We start from the raw sequence: 16,479 nt of genomic DNA, 5'->3' as shown, positions 1-16,479 counted from the left end.
CTTTTTGGTACTTTTTCGTTCTTCAAAAGGTACAAAAGGCTTTAAACACATCATGGTGAAGGGTATATAAGATTCGGCACAGCCGAATATAGAACTCTTACTTGTTGTCTTTTAAATTTTTAATTTGCATTCGTAATCAGTAATTAAACAACTACAAAATGTGTTCATTAAAAATTATGAATATCTTTAAAATTGTTGACCACCATTTTGCATTCGCCATTTGTGCTTTGCTATATAAAGCAATATAAACATGTATGAATATAGTCGACCATATGATACTCTACACCAGTCAGTATTTTAAAAATAGGGATTATTAAAAAAATAAAGCATTTGATTTGTTTTTAAACATTATTCTGCAATATTTTCACTTATTTAAAAAAATGAGATTTTTTACAAGAGGGCTCGTAGAGGAGTATGGAATTCACCTCTGCTTCAAGTTATTTATGTAGAATTAAAAAGTGTTATTAGTGTTTATGTGAATTTTTACCTTCGAGTCATTTGAAGGGATGTTTGGGCTACGGTCAAATGAAAAATCGGTAGTGTCATTAAAAGTTCTATAATATTACGTTTTGCCGAATTTTGTTTTATGTTTTGACGTTTTAGACTACTAAATGGTTGAACCGATTTCTTGAAATTTTCACAGCATATTCAGGTATGTCTGGAATAGGTAATAGGCTACTTATTATTTTGAAATTTCAAGTGGGCGAGGAGCCACGCCCACATTAAGAATATTTGAAACTTGTACATTTGAGATAATATAAAAGTTAGAGTACTCAAATTTTGTCCGAGCCACTTTAGTGTCGCTATGATTATTTAGGACAAAAAGTGGACGGACTATAGTTAGGGGGCGTTACACCTCCCATATAAATTAAATACAAAGATTCGCTTAATTTGGAAACTATTACAGTTAGAATCTTAAAATTTTGCACGAATAACTTTAACATCCATTTAAACATTTTGGACAATAAATTGGTGGACTACCCATGAGGGGAGCGGTAATTAAATAAAAAAATTAGTTTATCTAGAGATAATATAACAGTTAGAGTCTCAGAGATAAAATGTGGAAGAACTGCGTTAGGGGGCGTGGCACCTCCCATATAAATTTATTACAAAAATTAGTTTATCTTGGAAACTAATACAGTTAAAACATTAAAATATCTTGCACGAATAACTTTAACATCCTAGTAAAAATTTTGGGTAATAAATTGGCGGACTTTCCATGAGGGGAGCGGCACTTCCCATATAAATCAAATACAAAGATTCGTTTATCTTGGAAACTAATATAGTTAGAATCAGTTTGGGTGATAAATTTGCGGACTACCCATGAAGAGAGCTGCACTTCCAATATTAGTTAATTGAAAAATTTTTTTATCTTGAAATAATATAACAGTTAGAGTCCTCAAATTTTGTAGGAGCCACTTTAGTGTCAATATGATTATTTTGGATAAAAAGTGAGCAGACTAGCGTTAGGGGACGTGGCACCTCCCATATAAATTAAATACAAATGTTCGTTTATCTGGGAAACTAATAGACAAAAATGTTACGAATTTTGCACCAAGAACTTTAATATTCATTTGAACATTTTTATGAAAAAAGAGCGGACTTTCATCTGGGGGAGGGGGTATATCATTTACAGTATAACATTTAATATAAATTAAATACAAAAGTTCGTTTATCTGGGAAACTAATAGAACTGAATTTTTCGAATTTCACCAAGAATTTTAATATTCATCTGAACATTTTTAAGAAAATGTGGCTTGAAGCCCCCATACTTATAAATAAATTAGAAAAATTCGTATATCATTTACAGCATAACATTTAGAGTATAACGAGCGAACTTTTAGTGGGTACTTTGGGCCAAAAATCACGTATTTCATCAAAATACTTTGAAAATTATGATCTGTACCTTTCGCACAAGGTTTACTGAAAGAGAATTTAAAAGTGTTATTAGTGTTTATAAGTGAATTTTGATCATTAAGTAATTTTCTGAAGGGAGTTTATGGTGACTACCGAAAAATGAGGCTCGATCATTACAAAAGTCGGTAATGTCATTAACAGTTCTATGTTGACATTAAATAACATTTAACTTAATTATGAGCCCAAAGGCCATATTCGGGGGAAATAAATGATAATTTCTTCAATTAGTATAACATTTTGATTGAAAATGTAAAAAAAATAATCAAAAAGTACGATCTCATTTACTTTAATTGTTATGCATTTCACAAAAATATTTGGAGTGTTGTTGTTTTTGCGCATTTTCTCTTGTTTTTGCAAGTTGTGTGTTTGTTGTTACAAATTGTGTTTGAATTTGTAAAACAAAGCGACACCAACCCAGTGAACACTTAATAAGGTAGCCTCGTCCCTACATCTAAGTGATTCTGTAGGATCAATATTTGTGTGTGTTACAAACGTCAGTACAAACGTATAGCAGAGTTGGGGGTAGTGCACTAAATTTGCAGTTTCTACTAAATGTTAGTGATAGTGAAAAATTTTTCACTATCACTAATAGATATTTAGTGGTGAGTTGAAAAAGTACAGCCTCACTATGCATTAGTGGTAGTGATACTGATAATTTTGTTATAGTGAAAACCCTTATTTACAGATTAGTTCAAATTTTTTTTCTCCACTAATAGGAGAGTGGAAAATAAAATCATTCACTAAAGGAACTCAAATACATATCATTATATTGAATTAATTTATACTCTATTACAAATAATTAATTAAATATTAAAGTAGTAACAAAATTAAAAGACAAAAGGAAATAGAAATACAAAAAACTACGGAAGTTTCATCAATATATTTATATAACAAATTAAATTAAATACATATTGGTACATATATTTTTCTTTAAAACAATAAAAATAAAAAAATAGAAATATTTTCAACATATGTATTTTCAATTTGTTTGGAATATTTTTATAAACACTTTTTGAGATTTTAGTGCATATTAAAATTCATTTAGTGACTGTTAAACATTTGCACTATTTTATTGTAGTGCAAAATTTTCAATCCAGTAATGGTTAGTGGTAGTGGAAAAATTTTCACTACCACTTTTTATTTAGTGGTAGTTTATATATGTTTCACTACCACTAATTTTTTTAGTGGTAGTTAAAATATGTTTCACTACCACTATAGTGATAAAAAATAGTGGAAAATCAAAATTTCGTCACTATAGTGGGATTTAGTGGAAACCTTAGTGCACTAAATATTTAATGCACTACCTCCAACTCTGACGTATAGTACCCTTCCTACTATAGTGGTAGGGTATAATTAATGTATGTTTGAGCTCTACAGACTACTAAATGGCTTTAATAGATTTTCTTGTACGTTTGGAAAAGGTTGTACCATACTTTTTATTTTGAAATTTCAAGTGAGCGAGGAGCCATTTAGAACATGGTTACCACAACCATATATATGGTCAAAATTGGGTTTGCCCACTTCAATACCCTCCACCAGCTACTTTTATACTAATAATTGTTCAAATATTTATAGAAATAAGTTTTCTGATGTCTTAAATAGAAAAAATCCTAAGATTTAAATCTATTACAATTTCAAAGTTTATTGAACATTACCTACGCCATTTTATTTATATTTTTATAGCGATTATTTTAAAATTCTGTATCTATATCATTATTTGGTAATGAATATTGTGAATCTAAGTGATTTTATATAGAGGAACTAGTATGAGAGCAAAATATGGACTGATCGTAAACTAATTTTATATTGTAATTTATGTATATAAGAGCAATATTTGTACAGAATGTATGGATATCAATATTTGGTAATGAGTTATGGACCGATCAGAAAAAATAAATTGATCAGTAATATTTCTGTGCATATAAGCAATACATGTATCAAATTTTATATGGATATCTTAATTTAATAATGAGTTAGCGCATTTTAGTCATTTTCGGGATGGGAGCTATGACCAATTATGGACCAATCAGAAAAAAACTTCCACAGTAATATTTCTATGCATAGGAGCAATACTTATACCAAACTTTATATGGACATCTTAATTTAGTAAGTTATGCGCGTTTAAGTGAATTTTGGGAGGGGACCTTGTATTGGAGCTATGACCAATTATGGACCGATGAAAAATATCTCAGTAATATTTCTGTATGAGAGAGCAATATTTGTACCAATATTTATATGGATATCATCATTTTGTAATGAATTATGTGCGTTGAAGTGATAAACGGAAGGGGAAAAAAAATTTTTCTAAATGAATTCTACTGACATACTTTAACTTGTAAAATTTTGTGAGGATATCGATATTGTGGCGGAAGTTATAAAAAAACATTTTCCGGGAATATGTACTTTTGTACGGGAGAAATATGAAATTGGGTACCGATTCTGGCAATCTTCAGCAGTGATCAAGCACTTGTGTAGAAATGAATGTTTGGTAATTTTCATGTAATTATGTTGTATAGTTTTCGAGAAAATTATATCAGTATGTGTATAAAATGCTTATTTTTTCGATGTTGTTTTATATTTTGATTTATAACTTTTCCCGATGTTACCGAATTTGCTCGTTTTCAATACCAAAAGGCCTAGGATAAATAGTAAATCTTTTGGCTGAATTTCATTAAGTACTGTAGCTTTGTGTACGTGAGCGTGTTTTATACAGACAGACGGACGGACAGAACGAAATCGTCTCAGAAATTGATGAGGACCCAGAATATATATATATTTTGATGGATCTCAGATGAATATTTCTAGGTGTTACACACGGAATGACAAAGTTATATATACCCTCTATCACCACTGATGGTGGTGGAGGGTATAAATAAGCTAAGAATCAAAAATTCGATTTTTAAACTAAATGCTAAAATGTATTCACGAATGTAAATAGATAAATTAAATTTCAATTCAGATGAGAAACACAACATAAATATGTTTATGGTTTAATTTTGCAAATCCCTTAAATTTTTCAAAAGATATATAGAAAGTATAAAAAATGTTTTCAACTTAAAAAGCCATTTATATCGAAACGATTTATGCAAAACTTGTAGTAAATGAGCGATATGATAAATTATTATTTGTAATAATACAATCAGTGAAACCATACCTTAAAGATTGCCTGCAAAGTTCGTCTTTGTAAATCGGTAAACACCAGACGAGGTTTTTTAGGTTGTGGCATGTGTTCCATTTGAGGTTCGTCTTTGCGATGACAGGATCCTCCAGCTGACACCAAAGGTCCACCTGAAACAGAGCCCGGTGATGTACTGCTTATACTAGTCGGTCCTACAAAATCCATATCGAAATCTTCTAAAAAATATATGAAATTTTTGAGAGCGTGACACGGCGATTCTTATTCTTAACTCACCATGTGCACTATTATTGACTATATGATGATTAATTGAACTGTTGCCATTAGTTGTGCATGAGCTGCGTTGTGGCAATTGAGCAGCTGCCATACGCAAGGCAGACATTCGTTGAAATTCTGGCTCTTGCAACCATTTAAACATGCGTCGAAATGTTTCCCTACCAGATTTAAGTTTAGACCAGGGTTTTGGATTGCGCAACAAATCAGATAAGGTGCCTTGAGAACGACATAAAACTCGTTGAGCGAATATTGCTTGAGGTATACTGTAGCGCTTAAGTTCGGCCGAAATTCGTTGAGCCAACTCTTTCGTATTAATTTCTTCCATATCGCCACAGCTCGTACTCGTGTTGTTGGTATTTGAGCTTGTGTTTGAATTAGTAATAGAGTGTTTATTACGAGGCAGAATTTCATTCTGATTTTGTTGGTTCTGAATCGTTTGCTGCTGCTGTTGTTGTTGAGATTGAATAACAATTTGTTGCGATCCATTATTCGAACACTCACTAGTTATGGGATGCGGTTTTAAATCTTGTTGCTGTTGTGTCGTTTGCATTATTAACTGTGTATCTAAACTACTGCCATTAATCATCAGTCTTCGCCCGTTTAATACATTATTCTCATCATTCCCATGATTTGCTGTTACTAGTAAGGTTTGAGGCACTTCATTTAAGCCGATGCTTTGAGTTGGTGGTGGTGAAGGAGTAAGCGATACTACATGCTGTTGTTGTTGTCCTTGTAATGCTGATATATCTACTAAGCTTTTGCTACCATTGTTGTTCATATGTGGTAAGGTCACGACTGTGCCAGGAGAATTCATAGAACTGGCAGATACCGAGTGTGGACTTAGAACTCCGGGACTTGGAGGCTGTAGTTGTAAGTGAGAGCCATTTCGACCGACAACATTAGATGCTGATGAGGTAGATGGATTGGTTGAGACAATCAAGTCTCTTTGCTGAGAATTATAGGGTGATCCGTAATCTGTAACAATGACATGATCGCCCACAACACTACTGCCATTGATATTAACAGAGGACAGGCACACTACATGACGCTGCTGTTGTGCAACAGATCCGGTGACACCACTATCGCTAGTTATGGTGTTTGATTTCGAGCTCGAGGACTCCTTACAATGCAGCAAATTCGATTGTGAAGGTTTCGGTGACTGTAACTCCGTCGCAGTCGAGTGACTATAAGGTGACTGAGGTGACAGAGGTCCACAGCCACCTGGTGAAGTTTCCGGCAAATCACAGGATACTACAAGTCCTGAAAGAGTGTGTGAGGGAGAACTGCCATAGTTATGAGGCGGCGTCATAGACATCCCCATTGTTGGTAGTTTGTCATATGAGGAATATGGTGATGGTTCACCGCCACTCAGACCACTTAAGCTAAGAGAACTCAGTGGATTTGAGTGGTGTTGGTGCGAATGATGATGTTGTGAATGTTGGTGTTGATTGTGACTATGATGAGTAGATGGCATCACAACATAAGGGCCAACAACTCCAGCTGGTCCATTCGAGGTACTATTGCCGTTACCTCCATCGTCACTAGATGCATCATTTGTGCTAGAACTACTAATAACACCTCCTCCACTTATATGCCCACCATAAGCAAACTTCTCTGACATTGTGGAAATGGGAGGCAATGGCTGCAAAGGTGTCAATGTAGCATAAGCTGATGTTGGACTAAAACCGGGCGGTGATAATGGCTCATCGTTAACTACTGATGTTAGTGTTTGATAGGAACTAGTCCCCAGTGAGTTTTCTCCTACACCCACTACACTAAGTTCTGGAGGACTCAATATCTGAGTAGCCGAGTCCCGAGAGTCGTCGTGATTTTGAACTATTACTGTTAGTGGCTCTGTTTGAGATGAGTGAAGAGAGGAATGATCATGAATGTTGGAACGACTACGCTGTTGCTGGTGGTGATGCATGTGATGTAACGAGGAATTGCGATGTGATTCAGGTTCCCCAGAAGCCTCATGTGACTCGTAGCTCGGCTGGTCTGTGGAATCCATAGTTGTGTGATCGTCGTTCGTTAGGTCATCTAAAACGACACCCAAATCACAATTATTTTTGTTGTGATCACTGTTAATACTGTTATTGTTATTATTTTTATGATTATTACAAATATTGTTGTTATTATTGTTGTTGTTGCTGCTGCTACCATTACTATTGCCATTAACTATCACTAACTTGTGTTCTTGCTCCACGGCAATGATATGTCCCATTGTATTCGAACAGTTCGAGCCCACTGACAAAGCGTCTAAGGTATTATCAGTTGCCACAAAATGCACTGGGCTATCCAGATGCAAACGTTGCGGCAAACTCAAATGCTGGTGGTGATGGTGCTGTTGTATATTATGTTCCTGCTGCTGATGCAAATGATGTTGCTGGTGTAGCCGTTGTGTTTGATACGTAGGACTACCATGATGATCCATAATATTGTGCACCAATGCCATATTGCTGTGTTCTCCTGAGTCTGAATTCAAAACAACATTTGATGTTGTGGCCACCTCGTGTTCATCCACCACTCCATCATGCGTTGATAATACCGTTACCGAAGAGGCCGGCGATGGTGTACGGCCTACCAATGTGTGTTGTACCATCAGATCGCTGGTATCTTCTACCAGCTGCCGACTCAGTGTCTGATGGTCAATTATTTCACTAATTGACTCCATGCTCAACGTCCCATTCGAGTTTGACAAGTGATTGAGCATTAAGTAAAAACTTTTTAATGTATTTTATACACAAAATATATATTTCTAAACGTATTTCTATAAGATAGTTTAAATGTTTTTTTTTAATTTCTGTCTGTCCCAGATTAATATTAAGAGCACTACGGTTTAAAATAACAATTGCTTGGCGATTTCATAAGATCGGCGACTTTTTTCGCCTCTTTCCAACAGCTAAAAAAAAAAATATTATCATTGTTGTTAAAAGTTTGTTAAGTAATTTATAATATATAATAATTTTTAATAATTTTCAAATGCTTTCTTAACATTAAATACCAGCTAATCAACAAATTCAATAAAAATATATTTTATTTATAATATGAAAATAAGAAATATAAAACTAAATATTATTCTAGAACCGAACCACAATTTTGATTGTAAAATTTTTCATTCGTATAAAATTCCTAATTCAAGTGTAGATCATATTATAACATTATCATTGTTAATAGATTAACTTAAACAAATTTCAGAAATATGTATAAACATTACTACAAAAATTCTATATATAAATTTTTAACCCGTTTAATAAAAATGTCCAAATAGTTTAAAATGTTAACTTTTTGCAATCCTTGAATCATGTTGATTCCTTATTAACTTTGACTCCGATATAAATTATTGAAGCATTCATTTTCATCGTAGGAACATAAATTGAGTTTTAGAAAACGAAAAATATTTTGGCATTCTTTTTCATATGAGAGAAAAAACATGTAACCAATAAAATGAAAATAAAATATTAAAATCGTTCCAGGATACAAAAAAAACCGAATACATAATTTCTTTTTATTAGCTAGTATTATTTATTTATGACTTATATTTGATTTTATGGTGAGTTTAATAATATTTATTATTTTTGTATTTTTAAACATTGTTGCAAACACTGTATAAAATAATTTTTAAAGTAGAATTTTTATAAATTGCACTTTCAAATTCCCAAAAAATGTACTTGTCCATTTAATGTTTTGTCTTAGATAGTATTCCTAAAAATGTACTTGTCCATTTAATGTTTTGTCTTAGATAGTATTCCTACGTCATTGAACAACAATTTTGGTAAAAAATACTTCTCATTAAATATTGCATATATTGTACTGTTCACTGACATTTCAGCAAATTTCATTTTATTATCTGCAAATTTCGTTGGTAATATTGGGACTTATTTACGAAACACTTCTACTTTGATTGTTTTCCACTGTATTCGGAAAAACAATATAAAATTTATATTTATTATGGAAAAAACACTATTTTCAACATGTATCTCCGATCGTTTTACTTAAAATTTGTATGGGAAATAATGGGGTTTTTTATATTATTTATAATATATTTTCTTTTATTTTTTCTTCTATGTAGGCTTTTTGTCATTTACTTTAAACTTATTTTAATATTTTTATTTTTCGTATACGTAAGTTTTTCTTCTCGTTTAATTTCCTGTTGGAAATTTTCATCGATACTAGGGATGGGGAACATGTTATGTTAAGCAAGGGTTGTCTTGTGAAACCCAACCACTATTAATACAAAATACAACATTTACGCACGCAAACACACATACATAGCGTTCATAATATCCCAACAAACATAAATTGAATATTTAAAATTTTTTGTCAGTCGTAAAAATTTTTGTTTTTATTTCGTATTAATATGTAACAAATTTATTAAACAGTTTTTAATTAAAATTTAAAAATATACCTACGTTTTTCTATCAACATTAAATTTTAAGAGTTTTTCCATACATTTAATAAAAAATACTTTAAAATAAAAATTTTAAAAATGTGTCATATAATAAACACAGGTTTTATAAAAATTATACATTTCTAAAGGAATATGTCATTTCGGAATTTAGTTTCAAAATTTGCCTACCTTTTCTACATTTTGTCGTTTGGAATATTTTTGGGACCAAATATGAAAATTATTTTATATTACTTAAAGTTACATTATTTTACAAATATTTTGATTTGAAATGTTTAAAACCTATATTTAAAGAAGATATATTTAGAGATTCTTAAGAAACGAAATTCTAATTTACTGACGAGAAATTGGTTTTCTAGAACTTGACCCTTGTAGGGCAATATTTATATTATTCACAAATATCAACAAAAGTTATAATACAATCCTCAGTGTAGGGAATACGAACAATTGGAACTGTGAAAGCAAAATAAAACGTGAATTCATATGATCAAAAAATCTAACAGAAACTATTTTTTCTACACTATAAAATTTGAATTTAAATGAAACCTCAACTCTGATGAAAATTATACTTTTTAATTTTATTTGAATTTTTGACAAGCAGTTATCTTTGTATATAACGTTTAGACTCTATATATATTCAAAAATTTTGTTCTTCAAATAAAGACATTATTTAGGTTTTTAATATTTAAAAACAGCAAAAACAAGCATATTTTTCGATTTTAATACATATTAAATTACAAACTTATGCATACATATGTCATAATTTTTAAAATTTTCCTACTATTAAACATTCTGATTTGTATAAAAATACCTTGTATTTACTGAAATATCATCCATTAAAATATTTACTTATTTAGATATAACATAGGTTAAACCTTTATGTTGAAGTAGACAAATTGGACTTTCAAATATAAAGTAACAAACTTTATTAAGGTTATAAAGTCTTAAATATGAACAAAGCTTTTTTCGTACTTGATTTCTTGATCCTCTGAGGCTAGGTTCACAGCTTAAACTTTTTGAATCTTGTCTTTATTAAATCTTGTTTGAATAAAAAATGTTAATTCTTATCAAAGTTCCCAAAATATAGAATTTTTAATGATTATAATAAATTCTACATATGAGGATATATTTGCACTTAGTGAAGTTTTAACACTTTTGTTTGCTGGGTTATGGCAATCTATGCTTTATATTTGTTTTCTGCTTCCATTTTATTGAAAGCCCCATTTGGATAAAATTACGTTCAAAACTTACCTAAAGGGATCACAACTTAACAAATCTTTTTTATGCATAAAAAAACGATTTTTTGTTAATTTTTTTAATATAATGTACAAGCATATATTTTTCTAAAACTATATGTAATTTATTCATTAACTTTTTTTGTACAAAATATTTTATTTCACTTGATTTTTGTTAACTTTTTTTTGTATAATTTTGAAATAAATTTATGGGAATTATTTCAAATTTAACAAATATTTTTTTGATTTATTTTATATTCTATTTCATTCTAATCTTGTTTTGTTTATTAAACACAATAAAATAAATTCCAATTGGGGTAACTTGTGCACATAGTTAAAAACAAACGAACATTGGGCGACATGCGCACAATTTCATTGTTTAAGAGCAGGACACTATCTGAAACTGCACACATTTTTACGTACCCACATACATGTATACACACAAACAGTCTCTTAAGAAAGTTGTTGTATTTAACAATCCGATATTATTTCAGTTTTAATAAAAAATTACTTATAAATAATACTGCAAAGTTATGTTTTTATGTGCCTTTTTGTTTAAAATAGTGTTTATAAAGTAACACTCCCTCAAATTTTGTAGAAAATCTTTCTATTATTCATTTAACAACAATATATGACAATAATAGAATTAAGCATATAATAAATGAGCTAGTTATTATAAAAATTCTGAAAGGATCGTGATCTGTAATGACCTTAGTCCTAGGGGCATATATAGGACCACTTATTAAAATTCACTTTATATTAAAGACATACATACATATACACCGACCAAGAAACAAATGTTTTCATGGTCGGTGTATAAGATAGGGCTTAGCTTAATATAGCACATAATGTTTTCTTTTGGCAAAATACTTTCATGGTTTACTGTAGTTTTATACATATAAATCAAGTGTTTATCAAAGTGCGCATGTATGTACTTCTGTGACGTTGATGTGTAAGAGAAATTAATCGTAACCTTTATTTTGTAACGGTTATAATAGGGGTAGATTTGAGACAAGTTCTTAGTATTTTCATGTAGACGTCAGGTCTGTTTGTCAGTCAGTCAGAATATGATGCATATGTATGTAGTGTTGCCAAACAATTTAATTATATTTATGTGGAATATATACATAGGATTAACCTTTATATTTTTTAACGGCAATCACCGGCAAAATGTGTTGCCATATTATTAACTACATCATTGTTGACAATGTGTAGCCATATTATATCATTTAAATACTAAACTCCTAGCGAAAGGAACTCTATACATTAATAAAACTGTAATATATTGAAATAATATTTACAATTGCTAGGGAATTTTTCAAAATTTAATTTAAAATTTGTAGTTTTACTTTACAAACACTGAGTAAATTGAACTGAAAATTACATTTTGATTAAAAAATTAATTAGATTTTGTTTTTTGGTTTTTTATTTAACTTTGAATTTTATACTTTGAAACTTTAATGATTTGAGTATTTCGCATAAAATATGGAACTATTTAATTTATACAAAATGAAAGATTTTTGTATATAAGTATATTTTTTTGTGTTATACAGTATGTAAAACTTTAATAATTTAAAAGATCACTCCGAAACAAAAGGCATAGGTAGCTACCGAAGATATACTATTATAAAGCAGTATTGATGGAAATACTAAAAAAGCAGTATTATTTTTCAAATTAGATAATTTTTAACATTATCCGTCAGGTCCAAGTAATACATATGAAATAATTTTTGAAGATATTTGTCCCGAGCACAATATGAATAAAACACCAATTAAGCACACGTACGTAATTTCTGAAGATTACTTGATGTTTATGTGTAAATCACAATTTACAATATACTCATCTATATGTAATTAAATGTGAATCAGCCAGTATCCTTATTTTTTATATGACTAAGTAACAAATTGCACTTGAATAAAATGAAAAATATCCACCTTTTTCACGCAATTCATTTCAATGATATTAAATTTCACGTTACACAATAACAAAGTGCGCGTAAATTATTTATTAAATTGTTTAATTTGTATAAACTATTTTTTATTGCACATTATGTATTTACTTTTTGTTAGTATTATTATTTTAGATATATAAAACATAAGCTTGTTTTGTTATTATTTTTATTTTTTTTTTGCAGTTTTATAATTTACACACACAAACGGCCGCACGAAAATTCAACCAAAATTCAACTAAGTTGGCAATGCCTTGACTAAGTTCGTCAACACAATATTTATTTATTTTTTTTCATTTATTTTCCCTTTTCCTTATACGCGCTACAACCACCAACCACCAACACTACTGAGCAAAACAAACACAAAACAAACAAAAACAAGGGCATAAAAAGAAACAAAAATAATAACAATAATAACAGTTAACCTTTTAAACAAACTACCACTAACTACAACTACTATTTTGAAAGAACCAACCCTACCACCGCACTAACTACACCAGCAAAACACCACACACCACCCTTAAATGCAGCCAGCCCCATTCATGCAAATGTGTGTACATGTATGCATGCGTGCACATCCCCGCAGTTCGGTGGCTCGAAGTAACCCCAAATTGTATGTTAAATCAGTAGTACTATCTGCTCGAATTTAAGTACAACATTTTTTATTAGTAAAACTTCAAATGGCTTGTAGTGCTACGAGTTGTAATAAGAAATACAATGCTGAATAGTTCCGTTCTTTGCCACAATACTAAAATAAATAATAAAACAAACACAACTTTACTTAAGAGGGAGTTCTTGATAGTGCCAATAGACTTTCCAACAACAGGCCTTGTTATGACCAAACAAAAAAAGGTGTTAATATGGAAAAAATATTATTAGTTTTAATATAAGCATACGTTTCCACCGAAAATAAAAATGTCATTGATTCCAGGACACAATTTTTGAAATGTTTGACCTTAAAAATTACGATACAATTTACTAGATCTCGAAGGTCAATGTTTAGTTAGGTGAGGATGTGAAAGGACTTTGAACAATTGCTATCCTAAGAAAAATGTAAAATAAAAACTTTACTATTTATTTATATCCTCCAGCACCATCTGTGGTGATAGTGGGTATATATAACTTTATAATTCCATGTATAACACTTAAAAATATTCTGGGTTCTCATCCGTCTGTCTGTATAAAACACGCTTACGTAAACACGAAGCTACGCTACTTAATGAAATTCGGCCAAAAGATTCACTATCATCCTAGGCAGTTTGATATCGAAAACAAGCAAAATCGGTTTACATCGGGAAAAGTTATGAATCAAAATATACAACAACCTCGAAAAAATAAGCATATTATACACAATCTGATGCAATTTGCTCGAAAACTATGCAAGATAATTACATGAAAATTACCACACATTCATTTATACACAAGTGCTTGATCACTGCAAAAAATAACAAAATTGGTCCACAAATTCATATACCTTTTTTAAATAACTTCCGTCATAATATTGATATCTTCACAAAATTTTACAAGTTAAAATCTTATGTCAAAAGAATTCATTCAATTAGAAAAATATTTTTGGATCGGTCCATAATTGGAAATAGCTCCCATACAAGGTCCCTTTCCGAATATCACTTTAACGCACATAATTCATTACAAAATGATGATATCCATATAAATATTGGTACAATTATTGCTCTCTCATACTGAATTATTACAGAGAATTTTTTTCTCTATCGGTCCATAATTGGTCATAGCTCCCATACAAGATCCCCTCTCAAAAATCATTTAAACGCGCATAACTCATTACAAAATTAAGATATCCATATAAAGTTGGGTATAAATATTGCTCCTATGCATAGAAATATTACTGTGAAAATTTTTTTCTGTTTGTTCCATAATTGGTCATAGCTCCCATACAAGGTCCCATACCGAAAAACACTGAAATGCGCATAGCTCATTATTAAATTAAGACATCCATATAAAATTTTATACAAGTATTACTTATATGCACAGAAATATTGCTGACAATTTTTTTTTCTGATCGGTCCATAACTGGTCATAGCTCCCATACAAGGTCCCCTACGGAAAAACACTTAATCGCACATAACTCATTACTAATTTAAAATAGCTCCCATACAAGGTCCCTTTCAGAAAAGCAATTAAAGGCACATAACTCATTACCAAATAATGATACCCATAAAATATTTGGCATATATACTATTTTTGTACACATAAATGTTATTTCAAAATGTTTTCACGATCAGTCCATCCATTGTCATTGCTCCTATATAATCAGCTCCTACCGAAAATCACTTAAACGTTTACACTTTGCTTTTATATTAGAGTATTCAATTATTCGGGGTTTTGTCTTATTCGGTTTATTCGACAAATAATTATTTGGGGTTTTAAGTTGGCCGGGTTATAATCGGATAATTCAAAATGATTCGGTTTATCGAATAAGAGGAAAGTGTATGTTGTTTTAATAGTTATTTCATTTCTAAAAAATTTTTCTTCCAATAACAAAAAAAATTAAAATTTTCCACTACTTTAATTTCAATTCTATTAATTTTTTTTATGTTTTTGAGATTTTTCAACGAGTTCCAGAATTCATACGTTCCAATGAACTAGCGTATAACTAAGTATTGCTGAAGAACTTATTAGAAATACTATAGAAACTGTTCCTCAAAACTGGATGTAGAAGTAAAGGCGATATCATTATTTTTAGGATTTCTTTTCAGAAATCTGAAATGATTTTGCATGAACCCATTCTGAGAAGTAGATAAATCAGAACAAGTTATTGCAATGTTTCTGAATATATTTTATTATAAAAAAGTAATTAAGAAATTAATACAGAAAGTAAATTTATTATAAATCAAATATGAATGTATAGTTGGACATTGTCGACTATATACCCTACACCAGTCATTGTGTTAACAAAGTAGATAATTTTTTTAAAAAATAAAGCATTTGTTCTCTAACCTATTGTGGAATATTTTTACGTATTATTGACAAAAAAAGAGATTTTTTACAAAATGTCTCATAGGGGAGTAAGATAAATATGGATCTATCCTTATAAATTATTGACAAAAAAAAGAGATTTTTAACAAAATGTCTCATAGGGGAGTAAGATAAATATGGATCTATCCTTATAAATTTTGACTGAGGAATTTACGTCTACCTCAAAGTTATTTATGTAGATTTTAATCATTTTATTAGACGTTATAAGTGAATTTTGAACCTCAAGACATTTTCTGAAGGGGAGTTTGTAATGAGGAACGATCGCTATAAAAAATTAGTAGTGTCGTTTATCGTTCTACAAAGTTTTGCAGATTTTTGTTGCCATAATAGAACATTTAAAGTAATTATGAGCTTAAAGGACCGATCCCGGTGTACGGGGGGAAGGTGCCAAATTTCATCAAATTATCTTGAAAATTGTAGCGTGCACACAAGGTTTACACGGACACACAAACAGACAGACAGACGGACGGACGGACAGACGAACATAGCTAAATCGACTCAGAAAGTGATTCCGATTGGTACACTTTATGGTGAGTCTAGAAA

General features: G+C 30.6%; 1 protein-coding gene across 7 annotated transcripts in view; it reads right to left on the bottom strand.

Moving 5' to 3' along the window:
- Positions 1–13,263, bottom strand: part of LOC111687561 (homeobox protein onecut) — a 27,525-nt gene extending 14,262 nt beyond the window's left edge. Inside the window, exons 1-3 of one of the 7 annotated variants that reach the window (XM_046946698.1) lie at positions 12,908–13,263; positions 5,330–8,231; positions 5,072–5,268 (exon numbers count right to left, since the gene is read on the bottom strand). In XM_046946698.1, coding sequence (XP_046802654.1) covers positions 5,072–5,268; positions 5,330–8,042 — 2,910 coding nt within the window. In that variant the 5' untranslated portion in view covers positions 8,043–8,231; positions 12,908–13,263. The other 6 variants (XM_046946482.1, XM_046946657.1, XM_046946622.1 and 3 more) reach the window with 6 other exon arrangements.
- Between the last annotated feature and the right edge of the window lie 3,216 nt (positions 13,264–16,479).

The sequence above is a fragment of the Lucilia cuprina genome, chromosome X (assembly GCF_022045245.1).
Source record: "Lucilia cuprina isolate Lc7/37 chromosome X, ASM2204524v1, whole genome shotgun sequence".
Classification (NCBI taxonomy): domain Eukaryota; kingdom Metazoa; phylum Arthropoda; class Insecta; order Diptera; family Calliphoridae; genus Lucilia; species Lucilia cuprina.
The sequence above is the reverse complement of the archived record's forward strand: the minus strand, read 5'-3'. Positions and strand labels throughout refer to the sequence as shown.